We start from the raw sequence: 16989 nt of genomic DNA, 5'->3' as shown, positions 1-16989 counted from the left end.
AGCCACATGCGTCCCGGGGCATACCTGAGCTCCCTGGGGGCATTCCAAGCACATGTGATCCCCTCCCTATCCTAACAGTGGTCCACATCTGCCCCCAGGAACAAGCTGCCTTCAGCTGCCACTTGGCCCTGTCCCCTCTGTACTGCAAAGAATTCCTGTTCCAGCAATACTGATAAATACAGAAACTCCATCTTTATTGGCTGTATAAACATCTCTAATCTGTACATACATTTCATACATCATAGTGCAGGGCCTGACAGAGGGCCAAGGGGCCCAGCAGCACAACAGCACGCCCACTTCCCCACAGCCCTACCCATTGTGCAAACCAAGGCCAACAGCTCCTGCTCCTTCTTCCTCCCAGCAGAAGTCAGTTTAGGGGAAGGGCTCAGGGTCAAGGGGGTAGAGGGAGATCCTAGGGCTTGGGAAGAGGAGGGTCTATGTAAGTGCTAGAATCAAACACTGAAGCAAAACAGGCAACTGGCACAAGCAGCAAGCTGGGGCAGGCAGGGAGGGGGCAGGCAAAGGGGAGTGAGGTGCCAAGCTGCCTCTCCAGGCTCACTTGCCACAGCACGAGATGTGCCCCGGAGCCTCAGTCCAGGAGCTAGGGACAGTGGTGCAGGTGAAGAGAAGATGGACAGTGAGGCAGGAGCAAGCCTGGTCCCACATCATCTCACAGCCCCTCCTCGAACACTGTACCATCTGCGTGTGCACAGGTGCGGGAGCCAGAGACTCGGATTCTCTGCAGGATGATGGTGCCTGAGCAGGTTGGAAGTGGGTATCTCTCAAGGGAAAGAATGGAGACCCAAGAAGAATCTATGGGGCAGCAGCCAGTGAAGGGAGAGGTGGCCCAAGAGAGGCCCCCTAGCCAGCCAGGGGGAGGACAGCAGCAACTGATTCACTGTTCACGGTGAGGACAGGGAACAAAAAAAGAATTCAAGGGGAAATACCACGGTAAGTAGGAGATGGGCTGTCTCTACTCCACCCTCTGCAAGGGTCATGCCCCGATAGCAGTTGAGCCAGGGATTCATTCCACTCATGGGACCAGTGAGAGAATGGGGCTGTAGGTACACACTGACCATAGTAAGTGGGCCCACTGATACAGCAACACCATTCTATGGGCTTCTTCCTGTCCAACCAGGGACTCAAGCCCAGCAACTGATGATAAAGGTGACACCAGGTCAGAAAGGTGAAGTCTGATGGCCTGGATTGGTAAGGGGAAAGTGACTGTACCCCAGGGCCTGCTGGGTAAGCAATCCTGTGGAAGTCAGGAACCCCTGGCCCTGCAAAGGATGCGCAGAGGGAGATGGCGCAGGTCTGGAAAGCCCCTAGCCACTCAAGGGATGCAGGTCAACTTTGACTTTCTCCCCACAGCTCAGCATTCCAATGGTGGGGAAAAAACCTCCAGAAGGTACAACAGCATCCTTCTTCCCGATGATCTTGCCATTCCGGGTGAAGAAAACCTGGCAGGGGGTGGGGGTGGGCGTTGCAGAATGGTGCAAGTTCTGGCCTCTTCACTTTTTTTTTTTTTTTTTTTGGTACTGGGGATTGAACCTAGGGGTACTCTACCAACTGAGCTAAATCTCTAGCCCTTTTCTTTTTTTTATTTAGTGACAGGGTCTCACTAAGTCACCTAGGCTGGCCTCAAACTTGTGATCCTCCTGCCTCAATCTCCTAAGTAGCTGGGATTACAGGTATGCGCCACTGTGCTCAACCTCTGGCCTCTTCTCTGCAAGCTGGAGTTACACATGCCTGAGGTCCATCACCTCCAACTCCTGGCATGGGCTCCAGGAGACACGTAGGGTGATATGAGAAATGGCCACGAGAGGGCATCCTGAGGCTGGAAAACAACTACTGCCTCGTTTTTTCAAACCCAATGACCTCAGGACACCCTCAGGGCAGCACCAGACCTTGCCCTTTCCCACCCTGGTCCTGGCCCATAGTCCTAATCCCACTAGTAGCCAACCCCTGCCCAGCCCCAGGGCCCAAGAACAACCCCTAAATCACTACTTACCACCACCTTCTTGCCCTCATGCTCCTGTTCTATCTCTTCCCCATCTTCTTCCTCTTCCTCTTCCTCCTCTTCTTCTTCCCCTTCCTGGTGCAGGTACATGACATTCCGAACGTTCCGAACAGCCCGCGCAGTCGGGGACAGGATCACTGTGTCACAACTGTCATCACTGTCCCCTAGGAGACCAGAAACCTGAGTCCTTATGGAACCTCCACTCTGCCCTGAGCAGCCTGGCTCTTCCCCATACCACTCACCCTCACTGTCCAGAATATAGTCCCGGGGAAACATGATTCCACAGCCCATAATGTCCCCTTTGTAACAGCGTGGTCCAAAGGGGTCCCCCACACCACTGCCATGGAAGATCTTCCCATCATCTGTAGGAGGAGGGGAGAGGACACACTTAAAGGAGGCACTGACATGTCCCCCATCCCCACCAAGGCCAGCCTAGACAACTTAATAATACCTGCCTCAAAATGAAAAAAGATGGGAAGATGTGGAAAGGGGCATAAGATTAAAAAGAAAAGAAAGAAAAGGGACATAAAACTGGGCACAGTAGCACAGGCCTACAATCCCAGCAAATTGGGAGGCTGAGACAAGAGGATTGCAGCTCAGGCCAGCCTCAGTAACTTAGGGAGACTCTGTCTCAAAATAAAAAAGGGGAAACTGGAATTCAGTGGTTAAGCACTCCTGGTTTCAATTGATTCCAAAAAACAAAGGGGGGGGGTGTTGGGAGGTGGGACAGACTATCCATCAGCTAAAGGGAGAACTATTTAAAAAAAAAAAAAAAGGGAGCTCAACCCTTTGTGAGGAGTAAGCATGCAAGGGAGGGGAGTGGAAAGATGAGACCAGGAACCAAAGCTCAATTCTCTTCTCAAGAAAGCCCTAAAGGAAATGGAGCACACCAAAAAAAGAAAAAGAAGAATCGGCAAATCTGCAGGAAGGGCGCAAAGGGAGCCAACTCAGAGGCCTGGAATGTCCAGTGTGGGCCCAGCTCGCCCGCCCCTGTCCTGCTTCCCTGGCTTTTAAGGGTTGGAGGAAAAGCACAGATGAGGAGAAAGCATAAGAAGCATGAGAAGAGGAAAGAGACCATTTATAAGTGATTACGAAAATGGATGTCTCTCTGCCTTTATCTCCCCCACAACCCCACATTCCCAGGGCAGCCCTCTACTTACCTGCATGATAAGCCACAGACCCTCTGCTCCAGCCAGGGTGCCTATTCTTGGGATAATCCTGCACCAAGAAGGAAAAAAAAAAAAAAAAAAAGAATTCATGGGACCACACACATAAAAGAGAATAGGAGAGGCGGGACACAGTGGCATGCCAGTAATCCCAGCAGCTCAGGAGGCTGAGACAGGAAGATTGCAAGTTCAAAGCCAGCCTCAGCAATGGCAAGACGCTAAGTAACTCAGTGAGACCCTGTCTCTAATAAAATACAAAAATTGGGCTGGGGATGTGGTTCAGTGGTTGAGTGCCCCTGAGTTCAATCCCTGGTACCACCCCCCCCCAAAAAAAAAAGGAAAAAAAAAACAGTGAAAGTGACAACTGAGACTACAATTTTTTGGAACAGGTTATAATCCAGACAGCTGTGCACCCACCCCACAGCCTCTCATGTCTCAGGCACTGGAGTGGTGAGGAAGATGCTCAGCTTTCAAGGCCAGGGCTGCAGTCTCCCAACACCCAGGCCTGGAGTTGGGGCTGGGGTATGTGGTACACAGCCTAGGCCCTCCTGGTTTTCCCAAGAGCTTCCTGACTTCATCCCAACAGCCCAAGAGCTGAGGGGGCTTCATAGGAAAAAAGTCCAGCATTTGTGCCCACCTTCCGGGCCAGCCCCAAGGCAATGTAGCATTTCTCTCCAGGGTCCACAATCTCCACCTCGAAGTAGTGGCTTCGGGTACTCAGCGGGTGCCGGGCCTGGGCCAGTCCTACATCCACAATGCTCTTGCCCTTCCCCAAGTACTCCAGCAGCTATGGAGGAAGAGCAGTCGGTGATTAGGGGACTGGTTGTCATCACACTGGAAACCTGGTCAGAGGCAGTCTGGGTACCAGTTTCCTGTGTCTGAAAGGAAAAGGATGCTACAGGTGCAACATGGCCTAAAATTCTAGGAAGGCATGGAAGAACAGGGACAGGGGTCAAAGGCAGCAGCATGAGCAAGAGGAGCCTCTTGCTGAACCCACTGCCTTCCTAGAACCAGACACCCCCACCCACACAGCTTGGTGAACAACATGGAGTACCAGAAAGTATGCTGGAGGCCTCTAGGCTGGCATTCCTTCCCTGACTAAGCCCATTGACCCTCCCTGCAGGGAAAGGGAAGAAAAGAAGCTGGACAACTTTCTCAGGGGGCTTCACAGGGACAGGGGACATGCAGAAACCAGGTGACAAGTCCATGTATTTGGGGGAAGAGAACAAGCTGAGAACCCAGTTCTGCCCAGAATGTGACTGACATAATCTCTCAAGGTCTTGGTTCACTTGGCCTTAAACAGAGCTGCTCATCACAGGGTCAGAGAGATGCTGAGGGGAGCCAGGAACCCAGAATGACCAGTTCTACTCCTTCATTTCCTGGAGGGGAGGGTCAAAATGAAGACAGAGGGCAGGGTTTCCCGTTTCCAGGCCCTTGCTGCTCTTTCAGGTAGGAGAGGGGAGATGAATGATGGGTTCTCGGGGCTCTTCAGTCCTCCTGCCTGGGCATGATGGGGCGGCAACCCCCAATCTGGGAGGATTTATTTATCAGTTGTCATGGTTATAGAGGGGTTATGACTCAACCCCATCCCCTCTTTCCCCCCACCCTCAGCATCACCTGGGATTCCTTAATCCCCTTTTAATTAGCTCAACTGTCCCTCGAGACTTTCTTCTACCCTCCCACCCCTGCAGGCTTGCAGAAAACATGTTCCCTGGGGACCTCCTCCACTTATCCTTGGCAAGCCTTGGGACGCAGGCCTCCTCACCCCCCTCAAGATTCCTGCCTGAACAGGAAAGGAATTATGCTCGCCTGCACCATCATGGAGGTTTGTGCTGGCCCTGCCTGTTCATCCCCTTTCATGGTGGGAGGACAGGGGCTTACACTGCTCAGCCCTAGATACCCCTGAGAAGTGAGGGAGGATCAGGAGAAAAGTCAGAGGTGCACAGGAGGCTACCCTGATCCTGGGCCCAGAACCGCTCTGCCTTCTGTCCACCACCCTCAATATGCTCCTGTGGCCTGGGCTCCTGCTCAGCATCTCTCCCCAGCCAGATGGGAGGGGTGTGGCTTGGCCAGTGCACATTAACGCCTTTCCACTCCACCCAGTCCAAGCAGCCCCCAGCCCACCCTCTCCACCCAGCATTGCAGAACTGGGTGGGGGACCCCACAGCTGCCCTTGACCCACTCCATCCAATTGGCCTGAGTGTAGGAAACAGAGTGTTCTCCAGTTCCACAGCCAAAAGGCGGCCGATCCAGATTCTGATCCTTGGGAAAAACCCGCCCAAATATTCCCTCTACCTCAGAGGCAGAAGGCAGCTGGTGTAGTTCTAAGGCGAGGGTGGGGGCTGCTTCCCAAAGCTAAAAGGCCAGAAGAACAACCTGCGCTGACATAGCAGAGGGCTCAGGTTCACTGGTGACATCTGGATAACTGGGCTCTTGAACAGCATGACCTCTTTAAGAATGGAACCACCCTCTCTTCAGTGGAGAAGTCACCAGAAATCACTTGTCCCCCACCCCAAGCTCTCTGGAGTCTTCTCAGAGCAATGAGAAGGCACAGTGGAGAGTTCGGCTCCTCTGATGGCTGCTTTCTTGAGTACAGTGCCTTCCTCCCCTCCTTGGGCCACTACTGTTAGGAACCCACACTGGGTGCAATGTTAGCTCTAGAGTCTGAGTTGCCAGCATCTTCGTGTGGGTCCTTCAGTCTGTGCCTCAGATATCTCAGTTTGAAAGAGAATCCAAAAGATTCAGGTTCAGGTGCTAACTCCTACTACTTCACAGCCATAACCTTGAACAAGTTATATTCACCTCTTTAAGCCTCAGTTTCTTCACCAGTAAAATAGGGACAATAATTCCTACATCTCGAAAACAGCTGAAAAGACTAAATGAAGTGAGTGTTAAGTGCTTAGCATGGAGCCTGACCTCTGGTAGGGGACAATACACATTCTACCTCCCCCTACAACAGGAAATGGGAATTATATTAGAACTACCAATCACAAAGAAGGATATGGTCTTTCATTTCGACCCTTATCTCCAACTAGAATGACCAACCAGAACCAATGACCACTCCCCAATCACTCTACTCCAAGCATCCTCCCCCTCTGCATGTCCCTCTGAATCTTTGGTGCAGGTAGGGGGAACCCTTTCCTTGGAACCTTCAAGCTGCCCTGACTTCCCCCACTGGTGAACTTGATGCCACCCCGAGGAGGCTACAGATCAGGGTGCTCTGCACCCGACACCCTCCCTTGCCCCTCCTCCCTGGCCGGTACCTGCCCTCCTTCCTTTGCCAGCAGAGACCCTAATCCCTCTTGACAGGAGCCAATAAGGGCTCAACACCTGAGGGCCCAGAAGCAGCTGAAACAGGAATCAAGTACATGCTCCCCAGCGGCCAGCTCAGGCCCCAACACGGTCTCCTTCTGGGTTGGGTCTGGGAAGGACCTCTGAGAGGGTGGGGCCTCTTTCACCTCCCTGTGTTATCAAAGGCTGCCTGATCTGTCGCTAAGGAGTTGTCAGAAGAGATATAAACAATAAACAAAGACAGATTAAGTCTAATACTCCAGCTGAATCCACAGCCCCCTCACCCTCCACACAGGACCTCACTCTGTAAGGCTGGAGGGCAGCAGCAATTTTTCAACAGCCCTCTGAACTTGGATAAGGGGAAACTGAGGCCAAAGAAAGCAGAGAAAGAACTCCACTCAGGAAAGAGCCACATCTGCCCCATACAAAGACTCAGAGCAAACATAACTAAATATTAACAATCAATCCAGAGAATAGATCTATGGGATGTTCTCTTTACTTTTTCAACTTTTCTGTAAGCTTGAAATTTTCTATAATGAAAGGTTAGAGAGAGAAAAGAAGGGCCAGGAATTGAACTGACTCTACTTTATGGGAAGAAACAGTGAGAAGGGAGAAAAAGGGATCACTGAGACCCCAAAATTGAGAAAAGAGATGGGAGTAAAAGAATATAAAGGCAGTCAAATAAACTTACTTAGAAGGGCCTTGGCTAAAGACACTAGACAGGAGAATTCCCAGAAGAGAGGGAATTTAAATCTAGGGACTTCAGATTCAACTCATGAGGAAGGGAGTGGAAAGACAGATGACTGTCCACAGAAGAGCAGGGTTGGTGACTGGGAGCTACAGTACAAAAGAGTATCGTTACTATACGTAGCTGGCCTAGGAAAAGGTCAAAATTCAAAATACAGATTCTACTGAATGCAGATAGCTTTTATATCAAACGAAATGAGTCTAATCCTCCAGCAGTATCCACAGCTCCCACTCTTTACATAGGACCTCATTTTGCAAGGTTTAGGGGCAGTAACAACTCATATCATAAAGTTGGAAAATCTTTTTTTTTTAGTTATAGATGGACACAATATCTTTATTTTATGTATGTATGTGATGCTGAGGATCAAACCCAGTGCCTCATGCATGCAAGGCAAATGCTCAACCACTGAGGCACAACTCCAGCCCAAGTTGGAAAATCTTAAGTCAAACTACAGGTTGGGATCATCAGTTTTAAATGGTGGAAAAGATAGTGAATAAGAGTCAAAGAATATCTGAGTCTACTTTTGCTACTAGTTAGCTAACATCTGAACAAGTCTCTTCACTTTTATCTGCTACTATTTTTTTCATTGAGCTATTTCAATGATTAGGGGAAGGGGCTACTATCATCTTATTTGGGGGCTGAGGATACTAAATGTCTTGCATACTGAAGAATTGTCCCAAGTAAATCATGAACAATCTCCCATGGAGAAATTCTAGACTAGGTCAAATCTAAGGCTCTACCAAGTCCTCATGGTTCTAAAGCACTCTACTGAGAACATCGCACAGGACAGGAAAAGACTGCAACAGCAGCAGGGGCCTGGAATTCAGGGAAGGGCTCCCCAGTAGAGGGGGACATAAAAAAAAAAAAAAAAAAAAGGAGGGGCAAAGAGGAGAAACAACTCTGCTAGACATCTTTAGAAAAGAGGCGATATGGAATGGCTCAAATGATGTCTCCCTGGGTCCCTCCAGGCTGACACAGCTCTGATTGCTGGGTTAGAAACACGGTGGGTGAGGTTGGAGCTGTAGCTCAGTGGCAAAGCACTTGCCTGGCATGCATGAGGCACTGAATTCAATCCTTAGCACCACTTAAAAATAAATAAAATAAAGGCATTCTGTTCATCTACAACTACAAAAAAAATTAACAAGAAAGAAACACAGTGGGTGGTAAGAAGGGACAGGATGGGGAGGCAAAGAGATGAGGTGGGGGGCTGGGAGGCCCAAGGCAATGAAACAAATCAGGGAAGAAACCACTCAACCCTCTTATGAAAGATGGGACAGTTGGCAAGACTAGAAGAAGGTACATATCTCTCAAGAGTTCATACCCACATCTGCCCAAGGGGAGCAAGTACTCAGAGAGCAAGCGGTCCCACCCTGCTAGCTGCCCTAAGCTAGGGTGAGGGTCTGATAGAAGAGCTAAACTCTATAGCCTATGTCTAAGAAAGAAAAAATTCATAAATGAGTGGCCTCAGGGCACTGAGGGGAGGGTGGGGAGGAAGGAAGGCTATTTATAAATGTCTACAGGATTCCGTGTCAATTAGAAAAGATGCCTGGGAGGAGCTGGGAGCAGAGTGGGGACAGGTCCAGGCAGGGAAAGGATGCCAGGAAAAAACTCTTGAGGAGAGGTCAGAGATGAGAGCTGGAACACTGCCCTGGCTCAGGCCCAAGTTCAACTATGTAGATATTGTCAAAATTATGGTAGAAGGGGAAAAGAAAAGAAAGCAATGAAAGTCAAGGAGTAGGCATCTGAGGTCTTTTGATTCAAAGCCACAGTAGCCCCTGGACCCCAGAGCCAGAGGGGTACACAGAGGGGAACGGAACACACTTTCTACCATTTTCCCTGAGTTCTGCTCACCCTGAACTCCACAAGGGAGAGGACTTGCTCATAATCCACTCCCACCCCCCACTGCTTCTGTTTTCCTATCAAAGGCTGATTTGAAAACAGCCTGGGTAGGGGTCAGAAGGCCAGAGGGTGGAAAAAAAGGCCAGGCTGGGAGCAAGGGGCAGCAGAGGGACAATTCGAAGTGGGAGGCCTGAGCAGCCCAGTGGAGGTCAGGGCCAGACTTGACTCAGTGTCCAGTCACTCCCAACACAGCAAGAGACACTGAAGGCAGACTAGAGGACTTCCCTCTCTCAAGGTTCATGCGATTCACAAGAGTGAGACAAAAGTAGGTCTCTGAAGAAAATGAAGACAACAAGCTCCAGAGGCTCAAAAATTCTCCCTGACTCTTCTAATCCTCAATAAAATGGTTGGGGAAGAGAAAAGAGACTGAAACTGAAGCTTATTCAACAAAGATCTCCAAGAACCTCCCCCCACTTATATGGGGCTGGTGACCACACCTGTCCCACAGCATCTTGAATGGAAAGCTGAGCTAGCATCAAGCCAGGAGGGGAATGCAGGCATTCGGCCTCCAAATCAGCCCCCAGCCCTTCAAAGGCAGGCAGGCGGAGCAGTAGATGGCACCAGACACTGAAGGAATCAAATCAGTCAAAGACAGCTTCCATACTTCCCAAGAGTCAACGACTAGCCTGAGACCTCAAATGAAAGAGAAGCGAAAATAAAGAAATCAGTGCTAAAGAGAACATGGATTTGGACTCCAAGAATCATGTCACGGGCCCAGGCTATCCTGCCCAAACACCCACTTCCCAAAGCCCTGCAAAAAATACTGTCTAGGCTCCCGATTCTTAGCCACTTAGATGCGTTCAAATGTCCACAGGGGTTCTTCCCAGCCCTCTCTGCCCCCACTCCCACTGCACTTTACTCACAGTCCCGCAGACTCTGACATCATGCAGCCGGCCCCATTCATCCTCATAACTATCCACCATCATAATGCTGTCATCCTCACGGCCCAGCTCAGCATTGAGGTGCAATCGCACCTCCTCACCCAGGGAGTGCATGCCGACTGCTGGGAACAGTCCATCTGGTGACATGGGCATGATGGTGGAGCCCACCTGCAGTGGAGGAAGGGAGAAAACTTTGTTCAGAGCCTCTCTTTTCAATTTTACTATAACAACTCACTTTTGCACAGCTCATCTAATTCTCACAAGGGCACTTTAAAGATGATGTAACCAGCTGGGAGTGGTGGTACACACCTGTAATCCCAGCAAGTCGGAAGACTGAGGCAGGAGGATCACAAATTCAAAGCCAGCTTCAGCAACTTAGTGAGGCCCTAAGCAACTCAGTGAGACCCTGTCTCAAAGTAAAACATAAAAAGGGCTGGGGATATGGTTTAGTGGTTAAGTGCAGCTGGGTTCAATCCCAGGTACCAAAAAAAAAAAAAAAAAAAGATGATGCAACCAATAATTATGACACATACTGACAGATTTTAAAAAGAGATATAGCCAGGGCTGGGGTTGTGGCTCAGAGGTAGAGAGTTTGCCTCCCTAGTAAAGCACTGGGTTCAATCCTCAGCACCACATAAAAATTAAATTACCACCTATGACTAAAAAATAAATATTAAAAAAAAAGAGGTATAGCCAGGTGTGGTGGCACATACCTGTAATCCTGGTGACTCTGGAGGCTGAGGCAGGAGGATTACAAGTTTGAGGCCAGCCTCAACAATTCAGCAAGACCCGGTATCAAAATAAAAAAGAAAAAGGGCTGTGGCCAGGCACAGTGGAGCATGCCTATAATCCCAGCAGCTTGGAAGGCTGAGGCAGGAGGGTCACGAGTTCAAAGCCAACCTAAGCAAAAGAGAGGCACTAAGCAACTTAGTGAGACCCTGACTCTAAATTTAAAAATACAAAATAGGGGCTAGGGATGTGGCTCAGTGGTCAAGTGCCCCTGAGTTCAATCCCCAGTACCATTAAAAAAAAGGCTGTGGATATAGCTCAATGGTAGAGTATCCCTGGGTTAAATACCCAGTATGGCAAAAAATAAAATAAAAAATAAACAATCCAGAAGTACAGAAAACTTTAAAATTTTGCTAAGTACTCTCCTGGCAGAGCAAGGTATCCACAGAGCTAGAAGGCAAAGACAAGTCTCTGGACTTACTGTCAGTACTTTGGGGACATGTATGTGTGCACGGCAGTGGGAAAGTACAGAGGCATAGCTGCTAACAGGGCAGGACACTCAACCAAGGCCTGAGAAAGCAACTGTCCAGGGCAGGAGAGGGAGCTGGGTAAAGAGGGAAAGCTGAGTATCTCTCCTTTCTATTTGTTCTTGTCCCAACTCTTCACCACTACTAGTCTCTCTCTGGAGAGAAAAGGGAAGGAGAAGTGAAAGAAGGAAAATCAACCACAGAAAGGATGTGTTATCCCTGAGAGCACACAAGTCAAAAACCCATAGGGGCCCTCCAGCCTATGCAGTCATGCCACATCTTCCCCGGATTTGTTTGCTCAAAATCTTCCCCCACGGCTGGGGATATAGCTCAGTTAGTAGACAGCTTGCCTTGCATGCACAAGTCCCTGGGTTCAATCCCCAGCATCACAAAAAAAAAAAAAATCTTCCCCCAAGTCACCCAATTCTGCTCCCACATTTTCTGCTCATCTTCTACTTACTCACTGACTTGCCCTCCAGGCCTATCATCTGGGGCACCTAGCTGCCTAGGCAGGGAAAGTATCTTCGACACACAAGGAATTTCAGGTGTATCTGAAGTTGGATTGAAGGAGATGGGAACCAAGTACATGTCTCTCTGGGCAAACCCCAGCCAGTGGACTCATCCCAGTTGCTCCCACAAACCCTTGGGCACCTTCAAGTCACTGGAATCCACCTAGGATTTCCTACTCACCCGCTTGCCATTTTTGGTGAAGAAGATCTGGGCAGTCTGCACATCAAAGGACACAGGCTCAATGCCACAGCCAATCCGATCCCCAGAGTTGCACTTTGACCCAAACTGGCGGCCCTTGGCTCGACCATTGTACAGCCTGTAAAGTGAGTGGCTCAGACATGAGATTAACTGGCCCCCACCTTACCAGATGTTCCACTCCGGATGGCATCCATCTGTATCCTGGCATGACCTCCACCCTCTCCCCAAAATTTGCACACCTGCAAGGGTAGCCACCAGGCCAACTTCTATCCTGACCAGAAAAGCTCTATGAAAACACCCAAGACAGGAGAAGGAATGGAAAAATTGTCCTTCATACCTACAATTCCTAAATCCACAGGAAAGGGGTTAGGTTCTATAGGGACCACTTACTTGCCATCATCAGCATGGTAGGCTACAGAGTCAGGCAGCCAGCCAGGCTGGTGGTCCAAGCTATAATACTGAGGAACCAGCCCCACAGCAATGGTGCCCCGGACACCACTGTCCACAATAGACACCTGGAGGGAAGAGAACAGGGCACGGTTATCAGGGATGGGCAATGAAATGCACTGATGCAGGTAGGGAGGAAGGGGAGTTTAATGATCAAAAGGCTTAATGAGACAAAAGACATGGAAATCAGAGAAAGGACCGGCAGAGAGAGAACTGGGGAAGCTGGAGTCCTACTTTCCCATGATTACTTAGACAATTATTTCTGAGCTATGGAAAAACATAGGAGTAGACAGTGGGTTTGGATTATGGGGTAGGAAAGCAACAGGGTCAAAGTCTGGGATATGAGTCAAAGTTCGCCTAGGTGAGGGGCAGAAGAAGGGACAGGGTGGTAGAACTCCAGGGCCCCTATCTCTCAGATCAGGGGCCACACTATCCTGCATCCTTTTCCCAGCTAAGGCTAGCCTAATGGAAAATGAAAAGGACAGGATCATTAATCCAGTGAAGATACTCCTTGGAACTTGATGCTCTCACCCCTGACTTCACCCCTGCTCTGCCCAACCACTGCTTGATCACCTCGAAATAATTGCTGTCCTTGGTCAGGGGTCGAGAAGCCACGTAGCAGCCAACTTCACCAGAGTTGCCATGGTAACTAAAGGAGGAATGAGGGAAGAGTTCCATTAGCAGCCAGGCCCAGGAATGGGGAAGAAGGCCTCAGTATCCCAACTGTACCCTGCCAGGCCTAGCACAGAGGAGAATCCTTCAGACCACATTTCAGGATATCTGCATCCCATCACAACACAATACTTAAGGTCACTCACCCCTCCCACCAACTACAGCCAGGGTCCAATGCAACACAAGCCTAGCTTCTTCAGCTCCAGTGGGGAAATGCAGAGCCTCCCTCAGTTGCCTAATAGGGGTCTCACAACCCTGTCTAACCTCAGACCCTCATGCTGCAGCTTCAGGCCCTTGCCTCTGGCTCTGTCCTCAGTGGATCTGGAGAACAGCTGGTCTCTAGCCTCTGTACCAAAGCCCTTTGCAGACTGGAAGACAGTTACTCAGTCCCCAGTCCTCAGTTTTCTTGACTCTAGGCTAAATAATACTACTTCCTTCCCCCATCAGTGACTACTCTGTGAAAGAGGCTAGGAAGGAGTGAGAGAAGGTGTTCAAGACAGAAAAAAAGATAAACCTACACAAACCAAAGGGTTGGAAAAACACAAGAGGTGGTGAAAAGAATGCATTACAGAACCGTCCTTCCCCAAACAGGAGGGCCGCTGCCTTTGAACAGGCTATCCTTCACCAAGTCCAGTTTCTGACACATGGGCAGAAGGGGACTCAGACACTCAAGACTCATTACAGTCTTCTCAACAAAGAACTCAGGGTACTCCTATATTTGACCTGTGACTCAATGAGAAAGGCAGAGGGGAATACAGGGTAAAGCAACACATACTGCTCCACTCAGAAAGTCAACACATTCCCCTGTGTAGACAGTCCCCTTCCTCTGAAAAAGCCCCCCTTTGCCTCTTAAGATCTGCTACAGAAAGGAAAATGTGGAACCATTCCCCTAAACTCACCTCAAAGTGTCTCCATCTACAAGAATATGTTTAAACCTCTCCTGATATCGGAAAGCCCGAACCTCTCGAATCTCCCGGATCCGCCGACGCCAATTCAGAAACCGGTAGTGCAGGTTGAGGTCATCCATCTTGTTCATGAGAACAAACCTGCTGAGGGAATAAGAGACTGAGGAGGAAGCAAGGCTCTGAGCAAAGCACCTCATCCTGCTCAACCCTGAATGTGGAGAGGGCACTAGACTTGAGGCCCTTTGCCCAATTATGACTTATCTCATAATCCCCATCCTTATCCTTTCATTCAACATTTAATGCACGTCTACTGTGCACTGTCTTAGGTGCTAGAAACAGAACTATGAACAAGATGAACGGGATTCCTGCTCTGTCATAGGGTTGCCATTTTAGTCAGTGGAGGAAAAAACAGATGCTGTGACAAAGAATGGTGGAGGAATGGTCTCTTTGAGGAGGTGACATTTGAGTTGAAAAGGAGCTGGGCATAAGACAGCCCAAGAAAGAGCATTCCAGGCACGGGGGAGAACCAAGGTACAGGTCCTTGGGTGGAAGAGAGGTGGCATGGTAAAGAAAGAGAAAGCCAGGGCAGGTGGCGTGTAGGGAAGGTAAGAATGAAAAAGAAGATAAGAAGGCAGGAACCAAGTAGAGGCCCTATAGACCATGGTAAAGAGTTTGAATTTTATTCCAAGTATGATGGGAAACTTCTGGGGAGTTTTAAGAAAAAAATGATATGATCTTAAAGCTCACTTAGGCTTCAGGCTATTGCAGCAGTTCAGATGAGACATGGCATCCATTAAGATGGTAGCAGCTAAGGAGAAGAATGGGATGATCTGGGTATTTAAACAATCTGCAGGGGCTGGGGGTGTGGCTCAGTGGTAGAGTGCTTGCCTAGTATGTGTGATGCACTGGGTTTGATTCCCAACACCACATGCAAAAAAATAAATAAAATTTTAAAAAATTCATCAAAAACAAATAAAAAAAAATATATAAAAAACCCAACAACCTGCAGTACCAACATACAACTGAATGAACAAATTTCTCCTGAGAGCCAAAAGTGAGAAAAAAGTGAGATACTCTTCTCTTCCCATATCCCAACTTCGGACCAGATCTTTGCACACAGTAGGTGCATGGCAAACCTAGGCTGGGTTGAGTTCAATCCCAATGCTCATTTGTAGTAGCTACAACCCACCACGTGGCCCAGAACAGTAGACACCTGTAGGGCAGCCTAAGACTCCATCCCGGGCTCTTCGCCAGGTCTAAACCCCAGATATATGCTAGCGCCCCAGACCTTTGCGCATCTGCTTATCCTTGAAACCCATAGCGACTTCGCTGGGCCCCGCCTCCACCCCAACGGTCTAGTTAATCAGACTGGACAGGGTGGTAACAAGGCCCCTGCCTATCAGTGTGCCACGCCCCGTCTCCCCAGGCCTTGCACCAGGCAAGGGTACACTGCGGGAGGAAGACCAGTGACCAGAGCGCAAGGCCCCGCCCCTGGCACCGGAGCCCCCGCCCAGGACCCCAGCCTCGGACTCTGGGGAGACCCGAGGCCTCCGGGACCCCGCCCCGATCCCCGCCTACCGGGGCCGCCGCGTCCTCCTCATCCATAGGCCTCTCAGCTCCGCACACAAGCTCTTCGGCCGCCACCACCACACACATCCGGGTCCCCGCCCTTCCTACGCTCCTAAAGACCCGCCCCCACCACCCGCCTTGGCCAATCTTCAGATGTCTTTGATGAAGGGCACCTTCAGCAGCCAATCGAAGGACGCAAGCAGAGTGTGGGGCGCGGCCCGGTGAGCCGGGTACCGAGCGCTGGGCCGGGTCTAATAAACCCGGTATCAGGAGCACGGGAGAGGAGACGTGGCGGCGCAGACCTGGGAGTCCTGGGCTGAGGGGGGCTGGTCAAGGGGTGGCTTCTGCTCGGAGCAGGGCGGAGCGGGGAGGAGCGGGACGGGGCGGGGCAGGTTAGGTCGTCTGCTCGCACAAGCTTTGCATTTCCTGAACGCTCATTCTGTGCCATATGTGATGCTAAACGCTTTAACAGGAATGCCCCTTTAATCTACTTACCACCCTTATTAAATAAATTTTGCTTTTATCTCCTTTTTACGCATTAGGAGGCATAGGCTGGCCTCCGTAGCCCTTGTGCTTAATTGTTACCATGTGCTTTATTCTTTTTCAAGCTCCATTTCGTGTCACGTTCGTTCATTCTGAAAAGGACATTCCATTCCGGGACGGGAGAACTTAAGATGCAAAAAGGACAGTAGCATGAAACCCAATGCTGTTCAGGAGCCGAGGGGTTTGATAGGAATAAATGAAAGGTCGGATCGGAATATGAAAGGAGGAAGAACAGTAACATTTATTGAAAACCTTATTGCCATTGTGGGGACTTCGCACTCTTGAAGGAGGACTTCGCCTGTTTCCTGCTATCACCAAATCTTTTTTTCCATACAGAAAGATTTCTCCTTCCTCTGTAGCACCTTATTTATTTACACTTATAACAGTCTTATTTCGATTGCGTAGACCTATCTCTGCTCCTTCAGACCTCAGATCTATTTCAATCTTGTCCTAACTAAATACTCTAAAGTGTTGAATCCAAAAGGATAGAGCCTTTCACATATCATACACAAACAGTGGCCACTTGGCATAATGAAAATGGATGACAGAAAAAGGGTGAATAGAAAACAGGGAAACTTGGATTAGAGCTTCAGTTCTGTGTGACGGAAAGGTCACGGTCTTGTTCTCATCCACAAACAAGAATTATTGAAGCATGTGTCTTCTTAGCTCCATTCTTGCCGCTGGGGTACACAGTCTTGAATGGCTACCCTACTCAATCCAACTCATCTCCAGCTCCTGGGTCCTGCATCAATTCTCCTCCACTCCTCTTTCTGAGTTAGGAAAATACATCTAGTTTTGTCCCAAGAGCGTGTGACATGTGAGTGGCTGCCAGAGTCCTATCCATCCCACATGGGTCTCCTTTCATAAACTACCTAGCTAACTAG

General features: G+C 49.5%; 1 protein-coding gene across 4 annotated transcripts; it reads right to left on the bottom strand.

Moving 5' to 3' along the window:
* Nucleotides 1-177: 177 nt before the first annotated feature.
* On the bottom strand, nt 178-15658 carry Spryd3 (SPRY domain containing 3). Of its 4 annotated transcripts, none has more exons than XM_027949689.3 (11): nt 15572-15658; nt 13988-14137; nt 12990-13065; nt 12360-12484; nt 11952-12087; nt 9988-10173; nt 3824-3973; nt 3181-3238; nt 2263-2382; nt 2012-2184; nt 178-1460 (listed from the first exon to the last, which is right to left on the bottom strand). In XM_027949689.3, exons 1-11 carry the CDS (start codon nt 15592-15594, stop codon nt 1326-1328), a joined length of 1332 nt encoding a protein of 443 aa, XP_027805490.1. In that variant the 5' UTR covers nt 15595-15658; the 3' UTR covers nt 178-1325. The 4 variants fall into 4 exon arrangements, with proteins under 4 accessions (XP_027805490.1, XP_027805491.1, XP_027805488.1 ...); XM_027949690.3 differs by having other exon boundaries at nt 13988-14134; XM_027949687.3 differs by having other exon boundaries at nt 2012-2382.
* Nucleotides 15659-16989: the final 1331 nt, after the last annotated feature.

Source organism: Marmota flaviventris, chromosome 3 (genome assembly GCF_047511675.1).
Source record: "Marmota flaviventris isolate mMarFla1 chromosome 3, mMarFla1.hap1, whole genome shotgun sequence".
Lineage (NCBI taxonomy): Eukaryota > Metazoa > Chordata > Mammalia > Rodentia > Sciuridae > Marmota > Marmota flaviventris.
This window is presented reverse-complemented; position numbering and strand designations above follow the sequence as displayed.

What these genes read in the sequence shown, in the direction of transcription:
- Spryd3 (XM_027949687.3), bottom strand. Translation starts at nt 15,594, where the DNA reads ATGAGGAGGACGCGGCGGCCCCG. An exon ending in TCACCAAAAATGGCAAGCGG is followed by an intron (nt 10,174 to 11,951) that starts GTGAGTAGGAAA and finishes CCTCCACTGCAG; the next exon opens with GTGGGCTCCACCATCATGCC. An exon ending in ATGAGGGCAAGAAGGTGGTG is followed by an intron (nt 1,461 to 2,011) that starts GTAAGTAGTGAT and finishes ACCCCCTGCCAG; the next exon opens with GTTTTCTTCACCCGGAATGG.